The 21,401-nt window shown below is 41.9% G+C and overlaps 1 protein-coding gene and 1 long non-coding RNA gene across 8 annotated transcripts in view; one reads left to right on the top strand and one right to left on the bottom strand.

Moving 5' to 3' along the window:
• Nucleotides 1-21,401, bottom strand: part of LOC138745913 (proline-rich protein 5-like) — a 362,551-nt gene that overhangs the window by 56,653 nt on the left and 284,497 nt on the right. For 4 of the 6 annotated variants that reach the window (XM_069903427.1, XM_069903428.1, XM_069903429.1 and 1 more), the window contains 3 exons: nt 5,876-5,989; nt 4,224-4,304; nt 1,515-1,563 (listed from right to left, as the gene is read on the bottom strand). In XM_069903427.1, coding sequence (XP_069759528.1) covers nt 1,515-1,563; nt 4,224-4,304; nt 5,876-5,979 — 234 coding nt within the window. In that variant the 5' untranslated portion in view covers nt 5,980-5,989. Of the gene's footprint in view, nt 1-1,514; nt 1,564-4,223; nt 4,305-5,875; nt 6,664-21,401 lie in introns of those variants that run through there. The other 2 variants (XM_069903426.1, XM_069903431.1) reach the window with 2 other exon arrangements.
• LOC138745919 (uncharacterized) overlaps nt 6,065-21,401 on the top strand; it is a 54,300-nt gene continuing 38,963 nt past the window's right edge. The window contains exons 1-3 of one of the 2 annotated variants that reach the window (XR_011346583.1): nt 6,065-6,310; nt 13,326-13,390; nt 18,244-18,270. This is a non-coding gene — a long non-coding RNA (uncharacterized lncRNA). Of the gene's footprint in view, nt 7,929-13,325; nt 13,391-18,243; nt 18,271-21,401 lie in introns of both variants that reach the window. The other variant, XR_011346584.1, reaches the window with a different exon arrangement.

The following is a 21,401-nucleotide window of genomic DNA, read 5'->3' as shown; positions in this document are numbered from 1 at the left end:
CAAACAGAGCACCGGATGCAGTAGATCTCTCTTGCGGATACATGTAAAGTGTTGATGACTACATTATTCCTGCCTCATGCATGCTCTATAAGCTTGTCAACTTCATTCACTTCACTGCCAACCTCCACCCCAATTTCAAATTCACCTGGTCCATCTCTGACAACATTCTCCCCTTCTTTGATCTCTCTGATCCATCTCAGGATTCAAGCTTTCCACAGACATATTTTACAAACCCACTAACTCTCACAACTACCTCGACTACACTTCCTCGCACCCAATCCCCTTTCTCGTAATTTCTCTATCTCTATCTCTATTGAATCTGTTCCCAAGATGAGGTCTTCCAGTCCACATATTCTGAAATGTCTGCCTTCTTCCACAAATGTGGCTTCCCCTCCACCACCATCAACTCAGCCCATACCCACATCTCCTCTATTTCTCCCCTAATCTGTCCTGGTCCGCTCTGTCCCATATGCAACAAAGACAGGAATCCCCTTGTCCTTACGCATCTGCACTCAGGATGAGGACTTCCATGTCAAATCATCAGAGATGTCCTTCTTCAATATGGCTTTCCCTCTACCACCATTAACTTGGCACTCACCTGCATATCTGCCATTACCCGTACATCTGCCCTGGCCCCCTCCACCCCCACACGTAAGAATAGGATTCTTCTTGTCCTCACCTACCATCCCACCAGGCTCCACATCCAACATATCATCCTCCACCATTTCCATCACCTGATCCCACTACTAGACACATATTCTCCTGTCCACTCCTTCCCCCCCCACCAATTGTCCCGTGACCGCAGGAGATGGTCCACTTGACCCACACTTCCTCCTTCAACACCATTTAGGGCCCCAAACAGACCTTCCAACTGAAGCAACATTTCACTTGTGCATCTGCAAGGGTCATCTACTGCATCCAGTGCTCCCGCTGTGATCTCCTCTACATCAGCGAGACTGGGAACAAACTGGGAGATCACTTCACTGAGCACCTTCACTCTGTCCGTATCAGTGACAGGGATCTCCCAGTGGCCGATCACTTCAATTCTGTACCCCACCTCCATACTCACGTCTGTCCATGGCCTCATGTACTATCCCACCAAGACCACCCATAAATTGGAGGAACAACACTTGATTTTCTGCCCGGGCACTCTCGAACCAGATGGAATTAACAAGTCCTCTCCAGTTCCCTCCCTTCTCTTCCCTTTCCCTTCTTTCCCCTAGTTCTCCACCCCTTTCCCTCTCTATTCCTCCTCCCCCTGCTTGCTACTGTGCCCTCCCTCCCTTATTAACCTGCCTTTGGGTCGTGCTCCTCTCCTACCCCTCCCTCCAGCATTTTGTTCAAGCACCTGCTGACATTTCACTGCTCAAACTCCATCAACCCCCCCCCCCCCCCGCCCGCATACACTTCCTCCCCACAACCAGGCAGAAGCAGGTTTACATCATACTTCCAGTTTACTCCCTTGTCTAAATCAGAAATGCAAGTGGGGATACCGAGGAACAAATGATACTGACCTGAAGGTATTCTGTGAAGAAAGATCCCAGCTCAGTTTTCAACAACTGCCTGTAGCAAGAATTGGAAAGGGAAAGAATAATTTAGACAAGAGAATCGGAGCTATCTTCAGATTGCCAGTAGACGTGCACATAAAGAACACAACAGCTTTTAAACAGGAAGACAAATAATAAACCTTTAGAAATTTTGGAGCAGCACCTTGTTTGTAGAATAAATGTTAACCCAGAGGTAATGTTGATGGTGACAGCAAGGGATTAGTTGAAATAGATTGGTGATCAAAATTGAATGTTTGGTAAAACCAGTATTGCATCAGACTAACATGGAAGATTAGAGGGGCCTTTAACATCTCACCCAAAAGACAATGTCTTTGGCAAGTGCAGCTCTCTTTGTAACAGAACAGTACTCTAGATCTATACTTGAATTTTTGAAATGCAACTTGAAGTCTTGGTTGTGAATCTTATGGGCTAGGGTCCCAGATTCAATGTCTGGTTTATGTTTCTATATATGACCCAAGATATGGCTCTCCAATCTTGGTGGAATTTATCAAATATTTTTGTACAGTCTAAAATAATGCCATTTTTTTAATAAACAAGATTGAAAACTTATGGTGAATGGTTTCATGTTCCATTCTCTGCCAATATCGAAAAACCCATGACAACCTGTAATGCAATGGGACCACAAAAGTGTATTGTTCCCTCCCTGATCACTATCTGGTAATCACCACTGCAAATGCGGCTGTGGGAGGCTGCAGACAGAATCAAGCTGTGTTCAGACGGATCAGAGGTATAAAAAAAATGCTATTGATGCACAGTGCCACATTTGAAATTTATTAAGTTGTCATTTAGTTGAAATGCTGAGCCCTGTGAAACCTTCTCAACAAAATCAAGCCTTATGCATTCAACCCCATGAAATGAAAAGTGTCAGGAAAAATAATCTAAATCTGTTAGGTTGTAGGTGTTCTTAGAAATTAAATTACATGAAGTGACTGCAATCAGTCAGTTCTTATCCTCTGTTCCAAATCGGACAGAATGGTGACCAGTGTTTACAATCAAGAGCACATAGCTACCACCAGAAACAGTTATTAAGCTAGAAAATATTGGCCAAAGCAAGGGAAAGGGAAATTAATGAATCGCCCTTCTTGGGTAGAAATGCAACTGAAGTTTTCAAAATATAAATAATCTATGTTGGCAATTTTTGGTTCCTTTTTACCCTTTTCTAAATCGACACATAATCTGATAATGAGAAATAGGTTGAGAATATGGGCTCAATTTAGAAAATATTTTAGTTATAAATAGTTTCTCTCTTGCTAGTCCCATTATAGATAACCATATTTTTTCAGCCATTCATGTTAGATGTAGGTTTTAAGGAATGGTAAAGATCAGGTTATAAAAGTTATAAAGAACTTTTTATTTGAGACAACTTTGCCTCCTTTGAACAATTGTCAGCTAAATGTAATCTTCCTAATAGACATTTTTTTTAGATATTTACAAGTTAGGCATTTTGTTCAGTCCAAATTTTCTGATTTTCCTCAAATCTCAAATTCTAATATTCTTGATTTATTTTTTAACTTACAATTTGTTCATGGTGGATTAATATCATGTATTTGTTACTACTTATTGGATTTCAGATCAGCCTCAATGGCTGGGATTAAGAATGATTGGGAATGTAATTTGAATATAACATTTTCAGATGAAGATTGGGACCCTACTCTTGGTTTGATTTTGTGCAAGGCATTGTTTATTACATTTTAAGGTGGTACATTGAATACATATGTCCAAACTCAAATTATCTCGTTTTTATGTTGGTCCACTATCTGAGAAGTGTAAATTTTTGAAGCTTCACTGATTCATGTTTTGGGAGTGCTCCAATTTAGGAAGATTTTGAGAAAACATTTTCCAAACTCTGTCAACAATTTTTAAAATCAAAATAGAACCATCCCCTTTAATTGCCTTGTTTGGCTTTTCTTGTGAACTGAATATACCTTTGTTCACATCCCAGGAGAAAGTTTTAGCTTTTATCATGTTGATAGCCAGACGAGGAATTTTATTGAAATGGAAAGGTGGGTCTTTACATACTCAGTGGTTACATGATGTAATGTCCTATTTAGGCTTGGAGAAAATTAGATACAGTATTAAAGATAGAAAGTTTCAATTTGAAAAGATGTGGGGTCCATTCATAGAATATTATCATGATTGGAAGATTTAAGAAGTTTGGATGCTCCGGTGATTCTCTGTCTAGCTTCTGAAGGTCACTCTTTTATCCATATCTTTACATGCTTTTTTTTACAAGGTAACCTTTATTAGAGGGAGGAGAATGATTATATTTAGGTTTAGGTTCTTTTGTTTTTTTTCTCTTTTATTTTCTTTTTTAAAAAATGATTAAAATGTTAATATGGGTTTAATTATGGTTGTCATAGATCATATCGTTACATTAGACAGAATTTATCCTTTGTTTAGATCAAGTTATTGTTTAATGTATTTACTTAGTTTTTATGCAAAATTATCTCTAAGAAATATTGTTAAATAAACAAATATGGATAGTTTTTTAAAATTTACATTTATTTAATTTGTGATATGCACATGACATGGCCTGTTATTTGTTTTATTAGAGCCTTTGTATGCAGGATTTTTATGTTAAACACAATAAAAATATTTTAAAAAGAAAGAAAGCAAGGGAAAGGACAAATACAGAAATTCTTGATTCCTGCTTACCTGACTCCCTCGTTGAGATTATAAAGTTCATTATCAGGTAAACCTTTCCGTTGGAACACAGCGATCACAGCATTCTGTATGCTAGAAAAGAAAGAAAAGTTTTTCAACATTTGTATAAAACAGTACTAACTAGATCACACTGATAATTTGACGGATGGTCTGTCAGATACTTGCATATCATTTGTTGCACTGTATTTGGGTTAAATTTCATCTGTTTTTTTTTAATTATTTGTCTTTGTTCATTTCTAATTAAATTGAATTAATCTGATTCAGGGCCTTGGCAGTGGCACAGCAATTGCCAGCTCAGTGATAAAGTATAGCTAATTTTGTTAATTGATCAGTATAACTAGTTCCACCAATTTTAAAGGGGTGACTAGATATGCATGTTAAAACACTGGAATAACTGGATGAAGATTGACACACAAGGTGTTTGATCAATGAGCCGAGGCTATTTGCCCATCGCACCACTTTCTTTGGACATCCCTCACAAACATTGTGTGGCAGCAAAGAGGCCTGCATTACCATTAAATGTGTATTTTTCTAAAATATAGAATTAATAATAAAATACACTCGTCATGGGCAGATGACGGAATTAAACAAAACTCCTCGTCTCATTCTGGGAACCTCATTGTCTTTGCCATTTCCTTAATCCCAATGTTAAAATCCACATAAGTAGCTCCACTGGACAAGATCCAGCTTAAGGTGATGACCAAGTTGTGTACTGCCATCACGATGGGCCAGCATATTTTGTACACCTTCAAATTTAATCTTTCTGTTTAGCTATATAGATTAAAACTTTTTTTGTATGCAAACATAATAAATTTCAGGTGCTCCTTTCCAGCGAAAAACACGAATAATGACGCTGTTGAGGACATCTACAGGGAATGCTGCCGTCGGAGGACAGCAGCAATTATCAAGGACCCTCGCCACCCAGCACACGCTTTGTTCTCGCTGCTGCCATTAGGAAAGGGGTATAGGTGGCAGAAGACTCATGCCACCTGGTTCAGGAACGGCTGGCTACCTTTCCTCAAGGACAAACTCAATCAGAGACTCATTTAATGACTCTTCCTTACACACTTCATTGATTTTCTTTTGTTCTCTCTGTATTGCAGTTTGTTTACATTTGTTATCTGTTGACAGTTCTTTTATTTGTTTACATGTTTACACTGTGTACAGTTTGTTTTTTGCACTACCAATGAGTGGCAATTCTACAGCACCAGCAGGAAAAAGGAATCTCAGGGTTGTATGTGTGTACTCCAACAAGAGATCTAAATCATTTCTTCAGTCCCTTGGAAAAGGACCCCTGTCATCAACAAGCCCCGTTCGGACCAACTCAGAACCGTTGGGCGAGGGCTCAAGTACTGGAATAGGGACCGAGTTGTAATTTTTTTTGGGGGGGGGTGGATAAAATTGCCGAATCAGGTGTACTTTTTGACAGACTGATCAATGTTACTCTCCAGCGAAGTCAAACCCCACAACGGGGCCAGCGTTTGGACCGAACCCCCTCATTCCGCCCCCCCCCCCCCCCACGGGTGAGGGAGGTCGCCAAACTAATGCAGCAAGAGTCGGAGGTCGATCCGAGCATGCAGCGGGATGATTTATAAGTGCTATACCCCGCACGCCAGCCCCTTGCCCCCGCACGCAGCCTGTACCTGTTCCAGGTGGCGTTGGAGCCGGCACGTCTCTGTTGGCTGCCCCGCTCCTCCAAGGCCGCCTGCTCGCTCTTGCCCAGCTCGCAGAGGCTGGGCGAACTCATGAACTTCGGCCTGCGGAAATTCCTCATGGTTAGTACAAAACTCGGGGGGGGGGGGGATTTTGGTTCAAGAGGGGCTGTGGGATGAAATGCTGCTTTCAGTGCCGCAGTTCACCTTTCCCCACCCCCAAAACAAAGCAACACCCTCAACGGTGGTCAAAGTTTCACTAGACTTTGCGGCACTGATTTCAAAGGCACCGGAGCGGGCGCGGCTGACACGTCGCCACGGTACATCCTCCTCAGCGCACACACTGTCCCCTCCCCTCCGACACCCTGGGCTCCGGATCCGGCCACGCCAGCTCATCCCCGCCGCTGCCAGGAAGATCGCTTTGTGGTGAGCGAGTTTAAGACAGTGGCAACAGGTTTAAGGAGCGAGTCGCCCCTTCATTCGAACAGTCAGGAATCAATGTTGCACCGAACATCGTTTAAAGGCCAGTTCACTTCCTGTTGTCGATCACACCCGCTGAAGCAACTGCTAAAAAGAGTTTCTTCAAATTGCTTTACTCCGATTTTCGGTATTGAGCTGCTTCATTTGGAAACCTCGCGCCACTTTGTGCATACATTAAAACGGTTAATGATGGAGTTCAAGTTGCATTAAAGCCCGTTTCCATTCACTCGGCTCATGACACTGAGTCAGATCATCGTTGCTTAATTCTGCCATTCCCATACTGAACGTGACTGGTAGAGTGGTCACGGGGCGGGGCACTGGGTGACACCACAGTGACTGGATTAAGTTTTTGTGGAGTGTATATATAAATATCCCTGCAGTTAATTATAATAAGAGAAACCTTCTTCGTCCGCCTTGCTTTCATGTATCAATATACCTGCAAGGCTAAACCTCTGTGCTAATTGACTTATTGAATGCTGACCCAATGACCACGACTCTTCGAATCATGTGGTTCTGTCTGCACGGTTGTTTTCCTTGCTACTGTTGTTTTTAGAATTGTTGCTGTCATGATAATGAATATGCACGAGATGTATTAACCTGACCAGAAGTCAGATGGTTATGCACTGGAGGTGGAAGAAGACTGGAGGTTTGAAGAAGACCGCAGAGCCTACCTCACTGACAAAAGGCAAAGGAGGAAACACCCAACCCCAACCAACCAATTTTCCCTTGCAACCGCTGCAATCGTGTCTGCCTGTCCCGCATCGGACTGGTCAGCCACAAACGAGCCTGCAGCTGACGTGGACTTTTTACCCCCTCCATAAATCTTCGTCCGCGAAGCCAAGCCAAAGAAAGGAGGTGGAAGGTGCAGGATGATGAAATAAGGAAAGCAGGAAAATAAAGACACAGATGTTCAACTGGTAAAGCATGGGGTGATGGTGTTATTAATTTCACATTTCGGGCCACAAATGTGACATTGGCGACGAGGATAAACATTTTGGATTTTAAATGTGATAAACATTTTGGATTTTGAATCGGTGGCTTTGGGCTGGAAGGTTTTCTTCGCGGCAGTCACAGGAGCTGAATTTCTAGCACTTCGAGGTGTTCCTCATTTTGACCCGACGGGTGATGCAAGCACTGTGAGTCTGAAGTGGAAGGCATGGCTGGAAGAATTTGAAGCCTACGCCGACAGTCGTGGCCTATTTCTCGATAGCAGTACGGCGGAACAGAAAGCGCAGCGGAGGGCGTTACTTCTCTTCACCGCAGGACCCGCAGTTCGAGAAACTTTTAAGACGCTTTCGAATACTGGAAGGAAGGAGGAATACCAGAAAGCCGTATACCAGAAATGCACACTATGTGGTGACACCGAATGCTACATTTCAACGCCATTTGTTTCGCAAAACAAAACAAGAAGATGGAGAAATGGTTGCCCAGTACGTGACGAGATTGCGACAACTGGCTGTGGGATGCAATTACGTGGTAGCTGATTTGGACAACCAGTTATTGGGTCAAGTTGTGCAGCACTGCAGATCAGACAAACTCAGAAGGCGACTGCTGGAAAAAGGGGGTGAGTTGAAACTTACCAATGCTTTAACAAATGGCTGCTGCATTAGAGGCTGTTGAGGGGCAATTTCATACCATGAAATACTCAAGCCAGCCCAGTAAAGACAAAGTTGGTCAACAAGTAAATAGGCTCTTGCATAGCCATAGCCAGCCAAGAAATATGCCGACACATGACTTGGAGTGTTACAGATGTGGAAACAGAGGTCATTTTGGAAAAGACCCATGCTGCCCAGCAAAAGGCAAAGTTTGTAGAAAGTGTGGAGGTAAGGACCACTTTGCAAATTAGTGCAAAAGCAAACCAGAATGGGAAGAGTACAGCTTCTAAGGGCAAAGCTTGGGGGAAAGGAAAGTATCCTGGAAAGAAAGGCACTATTCGCCATATAGAAGGTGACCCAGAAAGTGACGATGATGATGACAACCAGGATGGGCAGAAATACTATCAGTTTACATTGAATGATGTACATCATGAGAAGGTCCCAGTGATAATTGGTGGTGTGACAGTTCCGGTCATTGTAGACTCAGGCAGTGACAGTAATGTAATTGACCGACATTTATGGGAGAAATTGAAAAGAAAAAAGATCATTTGTACATCAAAGAAGTGTTCAAAGAAACTGTATCCATACACAGCAACCAAGCCATTGCAGACCATTGGATGTTTCACTGCGACTGTTGAAGCTGGTGACAAGTACACCGAAGCAGAGTTTGTTGTCATAGACGAGAGGAGAGAACCATTGCTGAGTAGACGCATGGTGCAAGATCTGGCAATTGGAGCTCGTGTCAATTCAGTTCAGTCAAACGAGGATATGAAGCAAGAATTCCCTGCAGTTTTCCAGGGAGTAGGAAAGCTGAAAGGTCGACAACTAAAGCTAGCAGTGGACAAAACGGTCAAACCCAAGGCGCAACCAGTGCGCAGAATTCCATTTAGACTTCATGGGAAAGTCGAGGCCAAAATCAAAGAGTTGATCGAGCAAGACATTATTGAACCTGTAGAACATTCAACACAATGGGTCAACCCAGTAGTGATCATGCCCAAACCAAATGGTGACATAAGACTGTGTGTTGATATGAGGATAGCCAATGAAGCTATAATTCGAGAACGACACCCCATACCAACAGTAGAAGAAGTACTTCAGGAGTTAACTACCAGTCAGGTGTTCTCAAAAATTGATTTAAAATGGGGCTATCATCAATTAGAGCTGGACCCAGAATCCAGGGACGTGACAACATTTGTGACTCACTGTAGATTGTACCGGTACAAGAGACTATCGTTCGGCATCAATGCAGCTCCTGAGATCTACCAGTACGAAATCCATCGAGTGATTCAAGGCATTCCTGGAGTCGCCAACATTTCTGATGACATCATAGTCCATGCGGCTACACAGGAAGAGCATGACAGACGATTGAGGATTGTGCTATCCAGACTACAGGGGGCAGGCCTTACCGTGAATGGAGACAAGTGCCAGTTCGGTGTGTCAGAGATGGACTTCATGGGACACAGGCTTACACGGGAAGGACTGAACCCAGCTGATGCCAAGGTGAAAGCTGTTACAGATGCACGTGAACCCCAGAATGCAACGGAGATGAGGAGCTTCTTGGGATTGGTTAATTATTGCGCAAAGTTCATCCCTAACTTTGCTACACTGGCAGAACCATTGAGGAAACTAACCAGGAAAGGTGTACCATTCTATTTTGGCTCTGAGCAGAAGGAAGCATTCACAGCTCTGAAACAAAGTCTGATGAATGCCAATACTCTTGGGTATTATGATCTGGCTGCACCAACCAAAGTCATAGCGGTTGCTAGTCCTGTTGGTTTAGGTGCCGTGTTGGTCCAGATGCGTGATGTGGGACCAAGAATCATTGCCTATGCCAGCAGATCTTTGACAGATGTGGAAAGGAGATATTCTCAGACAGAGAAAGAAGCACTCGGACTTGTATGGGCCTGCGAGAGATTCCATGTATATTTGTATGGCATTGAATTTGAACTCATCACGGACCATAAACCATTGGAGGTGATCTATGCCGCCAGGTCCAAACCGTGTGCCAGGATAGAACGATGGGTGCTCAGACTCCAACCATACAAGTACAGAGTAGTTCACATTGCCGGGAAAGCAAATATTGCTGATCCGCCGTCCAGATTGTTGAAAGATGGATGCCCACAATCCAAGTCAGAATTGGGGACAGAAGCAGAGAGCTTTGTACGCTTCGTAGCTATTCAGTCGACACCGGAAGCTGTGACAACGAGGGAAGTCGAGAGAGTCTGAACATGACTCAGAACTCATGGAAGTTAGAGAATGTATCCAAAGTGGACAATGGGACAAGTGCATTCACAAGGCATATATTCCCATTGGAGACGAACTTTGTTGCATCGGGCAGTGTGTATTGAGGGGGTGTAGATTGGTGATACCACAGAGGTTGAGACCGAAGATCGTATCATTAGCTCATGAAGGAGACCGAGGTTTTGTTGGTACCAAGCAAATCCTCAGGAGTAAAGTATGGTGGCCAGGTTGTGATAAAGACGCAGAGAAATTCGTCAAAACCTGCCATGGGTGTCAACTCACAAGTAGGAGTAATTCTCCAGAGCCGATCCAGAGTACGCAACACCCAACAGGACCGTGGATCGATGTAGCTGTTGATTTTCTCGGACCTTTACAAAGTGGTGAGTCAATCATGGTAGTGGTGGACTACTACAACAGATACTATGAGTACTCTGTGATGAGGTCAACGACCACTGTAAAAAACGATACAAGCATTGGCAGAGATCTTCGCGAGACATGGATTGCCTGTTACGCTATACTCTGACAATGGTCCACAGTTCATTTCAGAGACATTTGCTGAATACACGAGGACCACAGGTATCCACCATCATAAAGTAACTCCTAAATGGCCGCAAGCCAATGGGGAAGTAGAGAGACAAAATCAGTCCATCGAAAAACGATTACGGATTGCTCATGCAGAAGGACAGAACTGGAGAGAAGCATTGCTATCCTATGTCGCTGTCAATCGGACAACGCCTCATGCAACCACAGGAAAAAGTCCAGCAGAAGTACTTTTTGGGAGGAAAATCCGCACAAAAATGCCCGAAATAAAGGAAATCAGGGACGACTAGGAGATGAGGGACCACGATGCTGAAAAGAAGGGAGCAGCAAAGCTGTATGCAGACTCGAGGCATGGGGCCAGGTACTCAGACATCATGCCGGGAAATAATGTTCTTGTGAGGCAAGAGAGTGGTGGTAAGCGAGACACACCTTATTACCATCAACCCTACACGGTTGTATCCAGAAGAGGCAGTATGGTGACAGTCAAGTCTCCAGTTGGAGTCCTGTACAAAAGAAACGTGTCTGGTGTAAAAAAAAGTACCAATCCAGAGCGACACCGAGTGAAGTGGTTGGAAGTCCAATACGAGATGCTCAACCTGAGGGACCAGATGATGTTCCAGAGGTAGTTACCAGCATTCCCAATGAAGTGGCCAGAGTACCAGAAACACCAGAGGCCGCAGCGAGCAGTGTTTCCGGTGCTGAGGGTGAACAACCAAGTTGCGACAGTGGCATTGCAGGAAGGCCGAGACGGGACAGGAAACCACCTAAGCGATATGAAGATTTTGTGCCATATTTCTAATCGTGCCCGCATTATCACGAAAGTGAAAGTTTGTGATAGTTGGAATGAGTTTCAATGAAGTGCAGTAATGTTACTCACCAAGGAAGAGAAATGATAATGGGAACATTTGGACAGTGATTTGATCAATACATCATAAAGTACATGTATGAGTGCTGTATGAATTGCATTTTTGTTTAGTCGACTATTTGGTATTAAATGAGAAAAAAACAAAAGTATTGGAATTTAAACATGTGAGGTGTATAAATTTAAATGTTTACATTTTGCATATGAGGTGACCATTGTATTAGTATAATTACTGAAGAACAGCTGAGCTATTATATTACATTTGGTTATAACATGTTTATGTTACATTTTGTGAAGAGGAAATTTGAAGTTGTTTTTGTTTTGAATTTGAAGTTGTTTCGTTGGTTCAGAAGGTAGAAAAATGCTATTGACAGTGTTAAAGTGTTTACATTTAAACATAACGATATAAAGTTTTTTTCTGGTGAAAGGAGGGATGTCATGATAATGAATATGCATGATATGTATTAACCTGACCGGAAGTCAGATGGTATGCACTGAAGGTGGAAGGTGCAGGATGATGAAATAAGGGAAGCAGGAAAATAAAGACACTGAGATGTTCAACTGGTAAAGCATGTGGTGATAGTGTTATTAATTTCACATTTCGGGCCACAAATGTGACAATTGCTTTTGTCAAATTTTCTGTGTTTTAGCTACAATATTGTGGTCTTTAGTACTTGTGAACCAAGATCAATAGCTTTTTTTTGAGAATGATGTTATTGTAATTTAAAGGTATAATTTTAATTTTGCTAGTTGCTTATCTCACTACTATCACCCTTATGATATACGGGAATTGTGATTTATGAACCAAAAACATTAAGGATTCTGAATGGCCTGGGCCAGGAGGAGGTCCATGTGGGTGGGTGGAGCGAGGGGGGGTGGGCTGACACCATGAGTTACTGCACTGGGTGACACCAACCCCAATGACATAACTGGTAGAGTGAAACCTGAAAGTCTGTGGATGCTGTGATGGCCGTAAAAACACAAATGCTGGAGGAACTCAGCCAATCACGCAGCATCCATAGGATATAACCGATGTTTCGGGCCTGAGCCCTTTTTCAGATAGGAGTTTAAAAAAAAAGATGAGTGTCTGAATTGAAAAGCTAGGGAAAAGGGAAGAGTGAGAGGGGGAGGAGTACAGACTAACAGACAAGAGAGGTTAATTGGATATGGTATGAGGAAAAATGAGAATTGATTGGGGAGCAGGGTTGTTTTTGGCTCTGTGAAAAAGACATGGAAAAGGGAAGAGCGAGAGAGACAGCTGGAGGAAAGGAGAAATAGGGACAGGTGGGGGGGGGAACAGGAACTGGAGAAGTCGAGATTCATGCCAACTGGTTGGAGGGTACCCGGTTGAAGTATGAGGTGTTGTTCTTCCAATTTGCACATGGCCTCAGTCTGGCAGAGCATGAGACCATGGACAGATATGTTGGCATGGAAATGGGGCAGAGAATTGAAATAAGTGGCCACTGGGAGATCCCCACTATTTCAGTATTGTCTTGAGAACGTTGGAGATGAAACATGTCTCAGTCAACAATTTGAAATTAACTACAACTAATTTTATAAACAAATTTTGTTGTCTTCTGTTTCTGCTCAGGTGAATACAAAAGGTCCCATGCTCTAAATGGTGGGAATATGTTTTATTTTCCAGTTTCTTGATCAACTCACATTTTTCAGCAAACCAGATAATATCTAAATTACTCAGTGACTCTATCATTTCTTCTTGCAGAATCTCTCAGTGCAACTGGGCTTCTATGATGGAAAGCATTAAAATGATCAATCTCTTAGTCAGAGGTGGGTAACCTTTCTTTAAAAACACGTTCCACCTGAAGCAATCTCTATGCCATAAGCACTCTAATTAGTAAAGTGATATGTGAGTGAAAAGAAAAAGTTTGAAAAACCATTGTTTTAATCGTGCCTAATTGACTCGTTATGTGCATGGTTTCAGAACTCCAAAGGAAATGGGCCAATGACAATTTTTCTCAAGCAAAATATTTCAGTAACAACTGGGTCTAGAGCAGTGGTTCTCAACCTTCCCTTTCCACGCACATCCCACCATAAGCAATCCTTTACCAATCACAGAGCACTTATCGAATTGGAAATACTTAATGTGAGTTTTTTAAAAAAAGGTTGCCCACCCCTGCTAAGTACTTTAACATTTTATGATATGAAATGTACTTGTTCCTTCATTTGTGCCTTTATTAAAATGTATAAAGTTCAATGTAAATAAAGGCTGTTTGGCAATGAGAAATAAAATCTTTCCTGGCTATAAGATAAATTAAGTGCTGAAAGTGACTGCTTTCAGTTTACAATATACTGATTTTTATATTTTAAAAATAGACTTTATCCTTTCTTCTAAGAGACTAAGATCTAATAATAAAATATGGGCAAACTACTCTTAAACTATGCATTGTATGTTAAATGATCATTGCTTATAATGAAGTGCAACATTTTGATATTTGTTAAGACACACATGGTTCATAAGGCAGAGACAAAACCACAATTGATATTTTGAAAAATAGACAAAAGTGAAATAGGTTGCCATTATACTTTTGAAAGTTTTTCTGTTGATTTAAAAAAAACCTCTCATCGGGAGGAGTCACGTGATGGAGTAGTGGCCGGACGGTGAACTCCAGCCCTCTCCAGAAAAGTCGGGAAAAACAAGAGAAAACACAAAGGCACAGAAATAAAAGTTACAGAAAAGTGAGTATAAAGGTGGAAAGAAGATGGCGACAAAAAAAGAAAAGTCGAAAGCAACGGTAAGAAGAGAGGAAGAGAAGACAAAGGAGGAAAAAGGTGAAGGCCTTACCTGTCCGAAGAGGCCCGCTGCGGAGAGAGAAACCCGCTCCCTCAGGTCGGTAAATAATGGACTACAAAAATGGCTCGCAGAGCCGAACAAAAGTGCGCAACCGCGCATGCGCGAAGTTTCGCGCATGCGCGATGCGAATGAAAAAAAACACACCGACGGGAGGGGGGACCAGCTGGGGAGTCGATCTCCACAGCCGGCAACGACAGCTGCAGAACACCTGCAGCAAGAAGAGACCACAGAAGACAATAGAAACAAGATAGAAGAGGAGGAAAGGGCAACAAAGAAACAACAGATGGTCAACCCAGAGGAAGAAGAAGAGGAAGAGTATGGTGAAATAGAAGAAGAAAAGAGAGGCAAGGTAAAGGATATACTTGCTCTTATTAGAGGATACATGGAATCATTTAAAGAATGGCAAACACAGGAATTTAAGGATTTAAGAAAAAGAATAAACAACACAGAGGAGAAAATAATTAAAATGGAGATGACCTTAACAGAAATGGGAAAAAAAATGGACAAGATGGAAGAGCGGGCAGTAGCAGCAGAAATGGAGGTAGAAGACTTAAAAAAGAAATTGGAGAAATCTAATAAAAAAACTAAAGAGACACAAGAACTACTAGCTCAAAAAATAGATACAATGGAAAACCATAACAGAAGAAATAACATAAAGATAGTGGGCCTTAAGGAAGATGAAGAAGGCAAGAATATGAGGGAGTTTATAAAAGAGTGGATCCCTAAGACCCTAGGATGTCCAGAACTACAGCAAGAAATGGAAATAGAAAGGGCACATAGAGTATTGGCCTCTAAACCACAACCACAACAAAAACCAAGATCTATTGTAGTAAAATTCCTAAGATATACTACAAGAGAAAAGGTACTGGAGAAGACAATGGAAAAAGTAAGAGAGGGCAACAAACCACTGGAGTATAAAGGGCAAAAAATCTTCATTTATCCAGATATAAGTTTTGAACTCCTAAAGAAGAGAAAAGAGTTCAATACAGCAAAGGCGATTTTATGGAAGAAAGGGTATAAATTTATACTAAAGCATCCAGCGGTATTGAAAATATTTATTCCAGGACAGCAAAACAGACTATTCTCGGATCCAGAAGAAGCACGAAAATTTGCAGAACAATTACAAAAATAGACTGAGGGAGGAAGACGGGTAATGAGAGTTAAAATGATCACGACTGATATGTATGTGGGTAAAGACAAAAATAGACTGAGGGATGAAGACGGGTAATGAGAGTAAAAATGATCACGATTGATATGTATGCAGGTAAAGAGGTATAAGAGTGAATAGAGACAATGAGCATACATGAATGTATCTGTACTTAGAGGAAAATATAGATAGTATAGACAAGAATTAATAAGGGAAGGTAATGGAATAGAGAGAATAAGGAGGGAATTAAAAGAGGGACCTTTGTGACATATGAAAAGTGAAATCTTTTCTGGGGGAGGCGGGGTGGGGGGAAATAGCGGTCACTGCACAATCAGTTGACGCTTGCGAGTAGATTCGCAAATCCAAATGGAGAGGGGAGATGTGGTTGTCCGACAAGGGATAAAGGACAACTCAGGAGGTGAAGGGGAGATTGGGGATAAATAAGATAGAAATAGGAGAATAAGGAAAATGTTAGATGTTGTAGGAATGTTGTCTTATAAAGAGTTGAAAATAAGAAAACAGAAATGGAAAAGGAGGAAAGGTAATGATGGAAAAACGGAAAGAGAAGATAAACAAAATATAAAAGGGCTACGCTGAACTATATGTCTTTAAATATTAATGGAATACATAACCAAATTAAAAGGAAGAAACTACCAAATTTAAATGAATAAATGTATTCCATTAGAAAAAAATAACATATTGGTTAAGAAATAATATTGAAATATTCGAACAAGTATAGGAGCCTTACATTAAATACAATAGCGAAAACCTACCGGGGACAAACATTACCTAAGTTGATGGAAGGAGAAGGAAAGAAAAGAATGGACTCAGTAGAATTTCTGGTGTAATTTTGTTGAATGACAACATTGTCTGACTGGATTAATGCAACCTAGATTGTATACCTAAAATGGATGAGGGGGGGGGGTGGGGGGGTGGTTTGGGAGGAAAGGGGGGGGGGGAGAAAAAGTCACTGTATATGTGTGAAAAGAAATAGTGTATATCATGGCTAATGTGATTTATGGTGTGAAAAATAAAAAAAATTAATAAAAAAAAAACAAAAAAAAAAAAAACCTCTCATCATTAAGACAGTGTGATAGTACAGATCTATCACCAATGTACATAGTGTATATAGTTACTGTACAGGGTGATGATGGTGGCATCACGAAGATCCTGAGGCTCCGAATCATGGGTCCTCTACCGGCACCACCTACGGCTCCTAGAACGCTTCCACCAGCGTTGTCTCCGCTCCATCCTCAACATCCATTGGAGCGCTCACACCCCTAACGTCGAGGTACTCGAGATGGCAGAGGTCGACAGCATCGAGTCCACGCTGCTGAAGATCCAGCTGCGCTGGATGGGTCACGTCTCCAGAATGGAGGACCATCGCCTTCCCAAGATCGTATTATATGGCGAGCTCTCCACTGGCCACCGTGACAGAGGTGCACCAAAGAAAAGGTACAAGGACTGCCTAAAGAAATCTCTTGGTGCCTGCCACATTGACCACCGCCAGTGGGCTGATAACGCCTCAAACCGTGCATCTTGGCGCCTCACAGTTTGGCGGGCAGCAGCCTCCTTTGAAGAAGACCGCAGAGCCCACCTCACTGACAAAAGGCAAAGGAGGAAAAACCCAACACCCAACCCCAACCAACCAATTTTCCCTTGCAACCGCTGCAATCGTGTCTGCCTGTCCCGCATCGGACTGGTCAGCCACAAACGAGCCTGCAGCTGACGTGGACTTTTTTACCCCCTCCATAAATCTTCGTCCGCGAAGCCAAGCCAAAGAAAGATATATAGTTACTGTATCTAGACTGTGCTTACAGCGATTGGCTGAGAGCTAAGCCACACCTATTGTTTGGGCCTTAAAGGGTTGTGTCCCTAGCCAGGTCGGATCATTCCGGACTGGTCGGCCACCTGTGAAGAGCTCCGGTCTTTTGCTAATAAAAGCCTTGGTTTGGATCAACAAGTCTTTGGTTCTTTCGACGAGCTCTACAGACAGTACCCTTTAATTACATGCTTCCTTGCAGAGATTTAGGGTGAATCTCCATTTGTTCAAAATCTGCATTTCAGTTCCATTTAACAAAAACTTTGACGTTCAACATGCTAGTTTGAGTTATAGCAATAATGTAAAACAGATGATGTAAAAGAATAATCAGAGATGAAGTCATTATTTTTGTTCCTCTGGTAACTAACTTTTTTTTGGCCCATGCTTTGTAGCTGTTATCTCTGTCCACAGTTGTGTTAGGTTCCAGGCAAATTCTCCAAAAAGTGCATTTTACTTTCCAGAGCTGTTACATTGATACTCAGAGGAGGATAGTACAAATATTTGGTTAAATAATTGAATGGAAATGACATCTTTGAATTAGTGTATGAAAACGGAAAGGTTTACAATTTTATATATCAAGTTATAAACAGGCATCTATATTCTTTGGAGCTTTTAAAAATGAGGGTGATTTTATTGACATGTGCAAGATCCTGGGGGGCCAGAGGCAGTTTCTGCTCGTGGGAGAAGCCGAAAGGAGGTGGGGGTAAGAGAAAAACAGTGACAAACTCAGGGTCTTGTATTTTGTATAAAACCATAGCTTTCCCAGTGTGGCGCATCTAATCTTGGCTCTGAACTTGCGCGATTCCATGGTTCAAAATTAACATGATAACTGTGATATCAACCATTTGTTTTGCCAACAGGAAATGAAGGGAACAAAATAATTTTGGGTAAGTAAATTACATTCATATTTGATGGAATCCTGCATTCAGCTGTACCATAGATTTAAGAATTGAAGTCTCACAGATTATGCTTGAAAACTAAATCATCTAAAACTAATGAATCTGCTGCCACCTATGAGGTGACTGTTTTCCTGTGTACATAAACAAACTGTGGTATAGGCCATCTGTAGATAACACATTGGTTCTATTCTTACAGGTCCATTTTTGTTCATAAATTAGATAATAAATTTTTAAAAATCACTCCATTTGGTATCTGCACCTCCACTGTATTGTAATGAATGGCATCAAAAGTGCATAAAAATAATAAGAACAATTGCTATAAGTGGCGAGAGAGAGAGAGAGAGAGAGAGAGAGAGAGAGGAAAGTACTTTTGCCATTTCTAGGAACAAATCAATGAACAGACATTGGATTTTTACATGTAATAACAGTATAGGAACTTGTTCATAGTGGTGTCCATAAATTGGGCATTCGTAATCCAGCGACAGCCTGTAATTCCAATCAGACAGTATTTCTCCTACGTACAGAGAACCAGTATCGCTTTAAAGCAAACTGTTTAATTAGGAAACAAGAGCAGAGATTATGTAATCTTTCCAGAATTATCTTAAAATGGAGAAATACATTATGAACTGATTAAATGATAATCAGTTAGCTCTAAATTATGAACTTTAATTAAACAGATATATCCTTGATTAAGTAATTTGAGAATGTTTTGCCATGCCAACTCTTGGGTGTCTTCTGCAGACAGTATTAAGAAAGCATTGAAGGATAACTCGACAAAATTAAATATTATAGTGACAATTTACCAACATTATTATTTAGTTTTACTGGAATCTTGGTAGAATTGAAAATGTTTATTCCACAGGAGGCAACCATGTGGAACATTGAACCAGTGCCAGATTTTAGCTGGAGCGGAACTCATTTCCTTGCCCAGTTCCCACAAGGGAGCTCTACTTCAAATATTTATTCAGTTTTCTCTTTAAGATAAAATGGTTTCAACCTCAACTCCCCTTTGTGCTAATAGTCTCTGCAAAGAAGTTGTTTCCACCTTTTTTTGTAACTCTTCTGCTACTCATTTGAAATCAATGGCCTCTTGCCATTGACACCCAAGTAATGATTTTCCTTGTTTGTTGTAATAAAAAAAATGCATCATTTTAATTTCTTGTTCAAAAGAATGAAACCTATAAACGTCTTCCCCAATTATTCAAGATTTCCTGCATCAGGTGCAATTTCTGATACATAATCCATGCATTTACCCATTGTGAAATGCCCATTAGCCACCTGAGAAGCACAGATGTTAGGGAGAAAGTTTCAGGAACAGACACAACAAAACTGGTGGAATATCATTAAAGATAGAAGGTTTGAATTTGGTAAGATGTGGAGCCCATTTATGGATTACTATCAGAATTTAAAGTTAGAGGTGGTGTGGATGCTACTGAGATCTCGTGTCTGCGCCTGAGGGTCACCAGTTGATTTATATGCTCATTAGTTAGACAGAATCACCTTGGTTAAAGGGAGGGGGTAGATTAATTAGATTATTAGTAGAGTTTTTTTTCCCTTTTTTCTATTTTTTAAAAATGACTTGATACATCTAGATCAGTAGTTCTCAACTTTTTTCTTTCCACTCACATACCACTTTAAGTATTCCCTAAGCCATTGATGCCCTGTGATTAGTAAAGAATTGCTTAAGGTGGCATGTGAGTGGGAAGGCAAGGTTGAGAACCACTACTCTAGACCCAATTGTTATTGAAATATTTTGCTTGATGAAAATTGTCACTGGCCCATTTCCTTTGGAGTTATGAAACCGCCCACATAACAAGTCAATTAGGTACGATTAAAACAGTGGTGTTCAAACTTTTTCTTTCCACCCACAGACCACCTTAAGCAACCCCTTACTAATCACAGAGCACCTATGGCAAAGGGAATACTTAAAATGGTCTGCGAGTGGAAAGAATAAGGTTGACCACCACCGCTCTAGATCAATGGGGATTGATAGTGATTCTTTTTTTCTTCAATTATTACAGAACAAGATTCCTACTCAGTATATAGACAACATTTTAGTTGTACTTTATATATCTTCTTCTTCTTCTTCTTTGGCTTGGCTTCGCGGACGAAGATTTATGGAGGGGGTAAAAGTCCACGTCAGCTGCAGGCTCGTTTGTGGCTGACAAGTCCGATGCGGGACAGGCAGACACGGTTGCAGCGGCTGCAGGGGAAAATTGGTTGGTTGGGGTTGGGTGTTGGGTTTTTCCTCCTTTGCCTTTTGTCAGTGAGGTGGGCTCTGCGGTCTTCTTCAAAGGAGGTTGCTGCCCGCCAAACTGTGAGGCGCCAAGATGCACGGTTTGAGGCCATATCAGCCCACTGGCGGTGGTCAATGTGGCAGGCACCAAGAGATTTCTTTAGGCAGTCCTTGTACCTCTTCTTTGGTGCACCTCTGTCATGGTGGCCAGTGGAGAGCTCGCCATATAACACGATCTTGGGAAGGCGATGGTCCTCCATTCTGGAGACGTGACCCACCCAGCGCAGCTGGATCTTCAGCAGCGTGGACTTGATGCTGTCGACCTCTGCCATCTCGAGTACTTCGACGTTAAGGATGAAAGCGCTCCAATGGATGTTGAGGATGGAACGGAGACAACGCTGGTGGAAGCGTTCTAGGAGCCGTAGGTGATGCCGGTAGAGGACCCATGATTCAGAGCCGAACAGGAGTGTGGGTATGACAACGGCTCTGTATACGCTTATCTTTGTGAGGTTTTTCAGTTGGTTGTTTTTCCAGACTCTTTTGTGTAGTCTTCCAAAGGCGCTATTTGCCTTGGCGAGTCTGTTGTCTATCTCATTGTCGATCCTTGCATCTGATGAAATGGTGCAGCCGAGATAGGTAAACTGGTTGACCGTTTTGAGTTTTGTGTGCCCGATGGAGATGTGGGGGGGCTGGCTGATGGAGGACCTCAGTTTTCTTCAGGCTGACTTCCAGGCCAAACATTTTGGCAGTTTCCGCAAAGCAGGACGTCAAGCGCTGAAGAGCTGGCTCTGAATGGGCAACTAAAGCGGCATCGTCTGCAAAGAGTAGTTCACGGACAAGTTTCTCTTGTGTCTTGGTGTGAGCGTGCAGGCGCCTCAGATTG

Source organism: Narcine bancroftii, chromosome 11 (genome assembly GCF_036971445.1).
Source record: "Narcine bancroftii isolate sNarBan1 chromosome 11, sNarBan1.hap1, whole genome shotgun sequence".
Taxonomy (NCBI): Eukaryota; Metazoa; Chordata; class Chondrichthyes; order Torpediniformes; family Narcinidae; genus Narcine; species Narcine bancroftii.
Note: the sequence above shows the minus strand (reverse complement) of the source record. Positions and strands in the feature narration are given on the sequence as shown.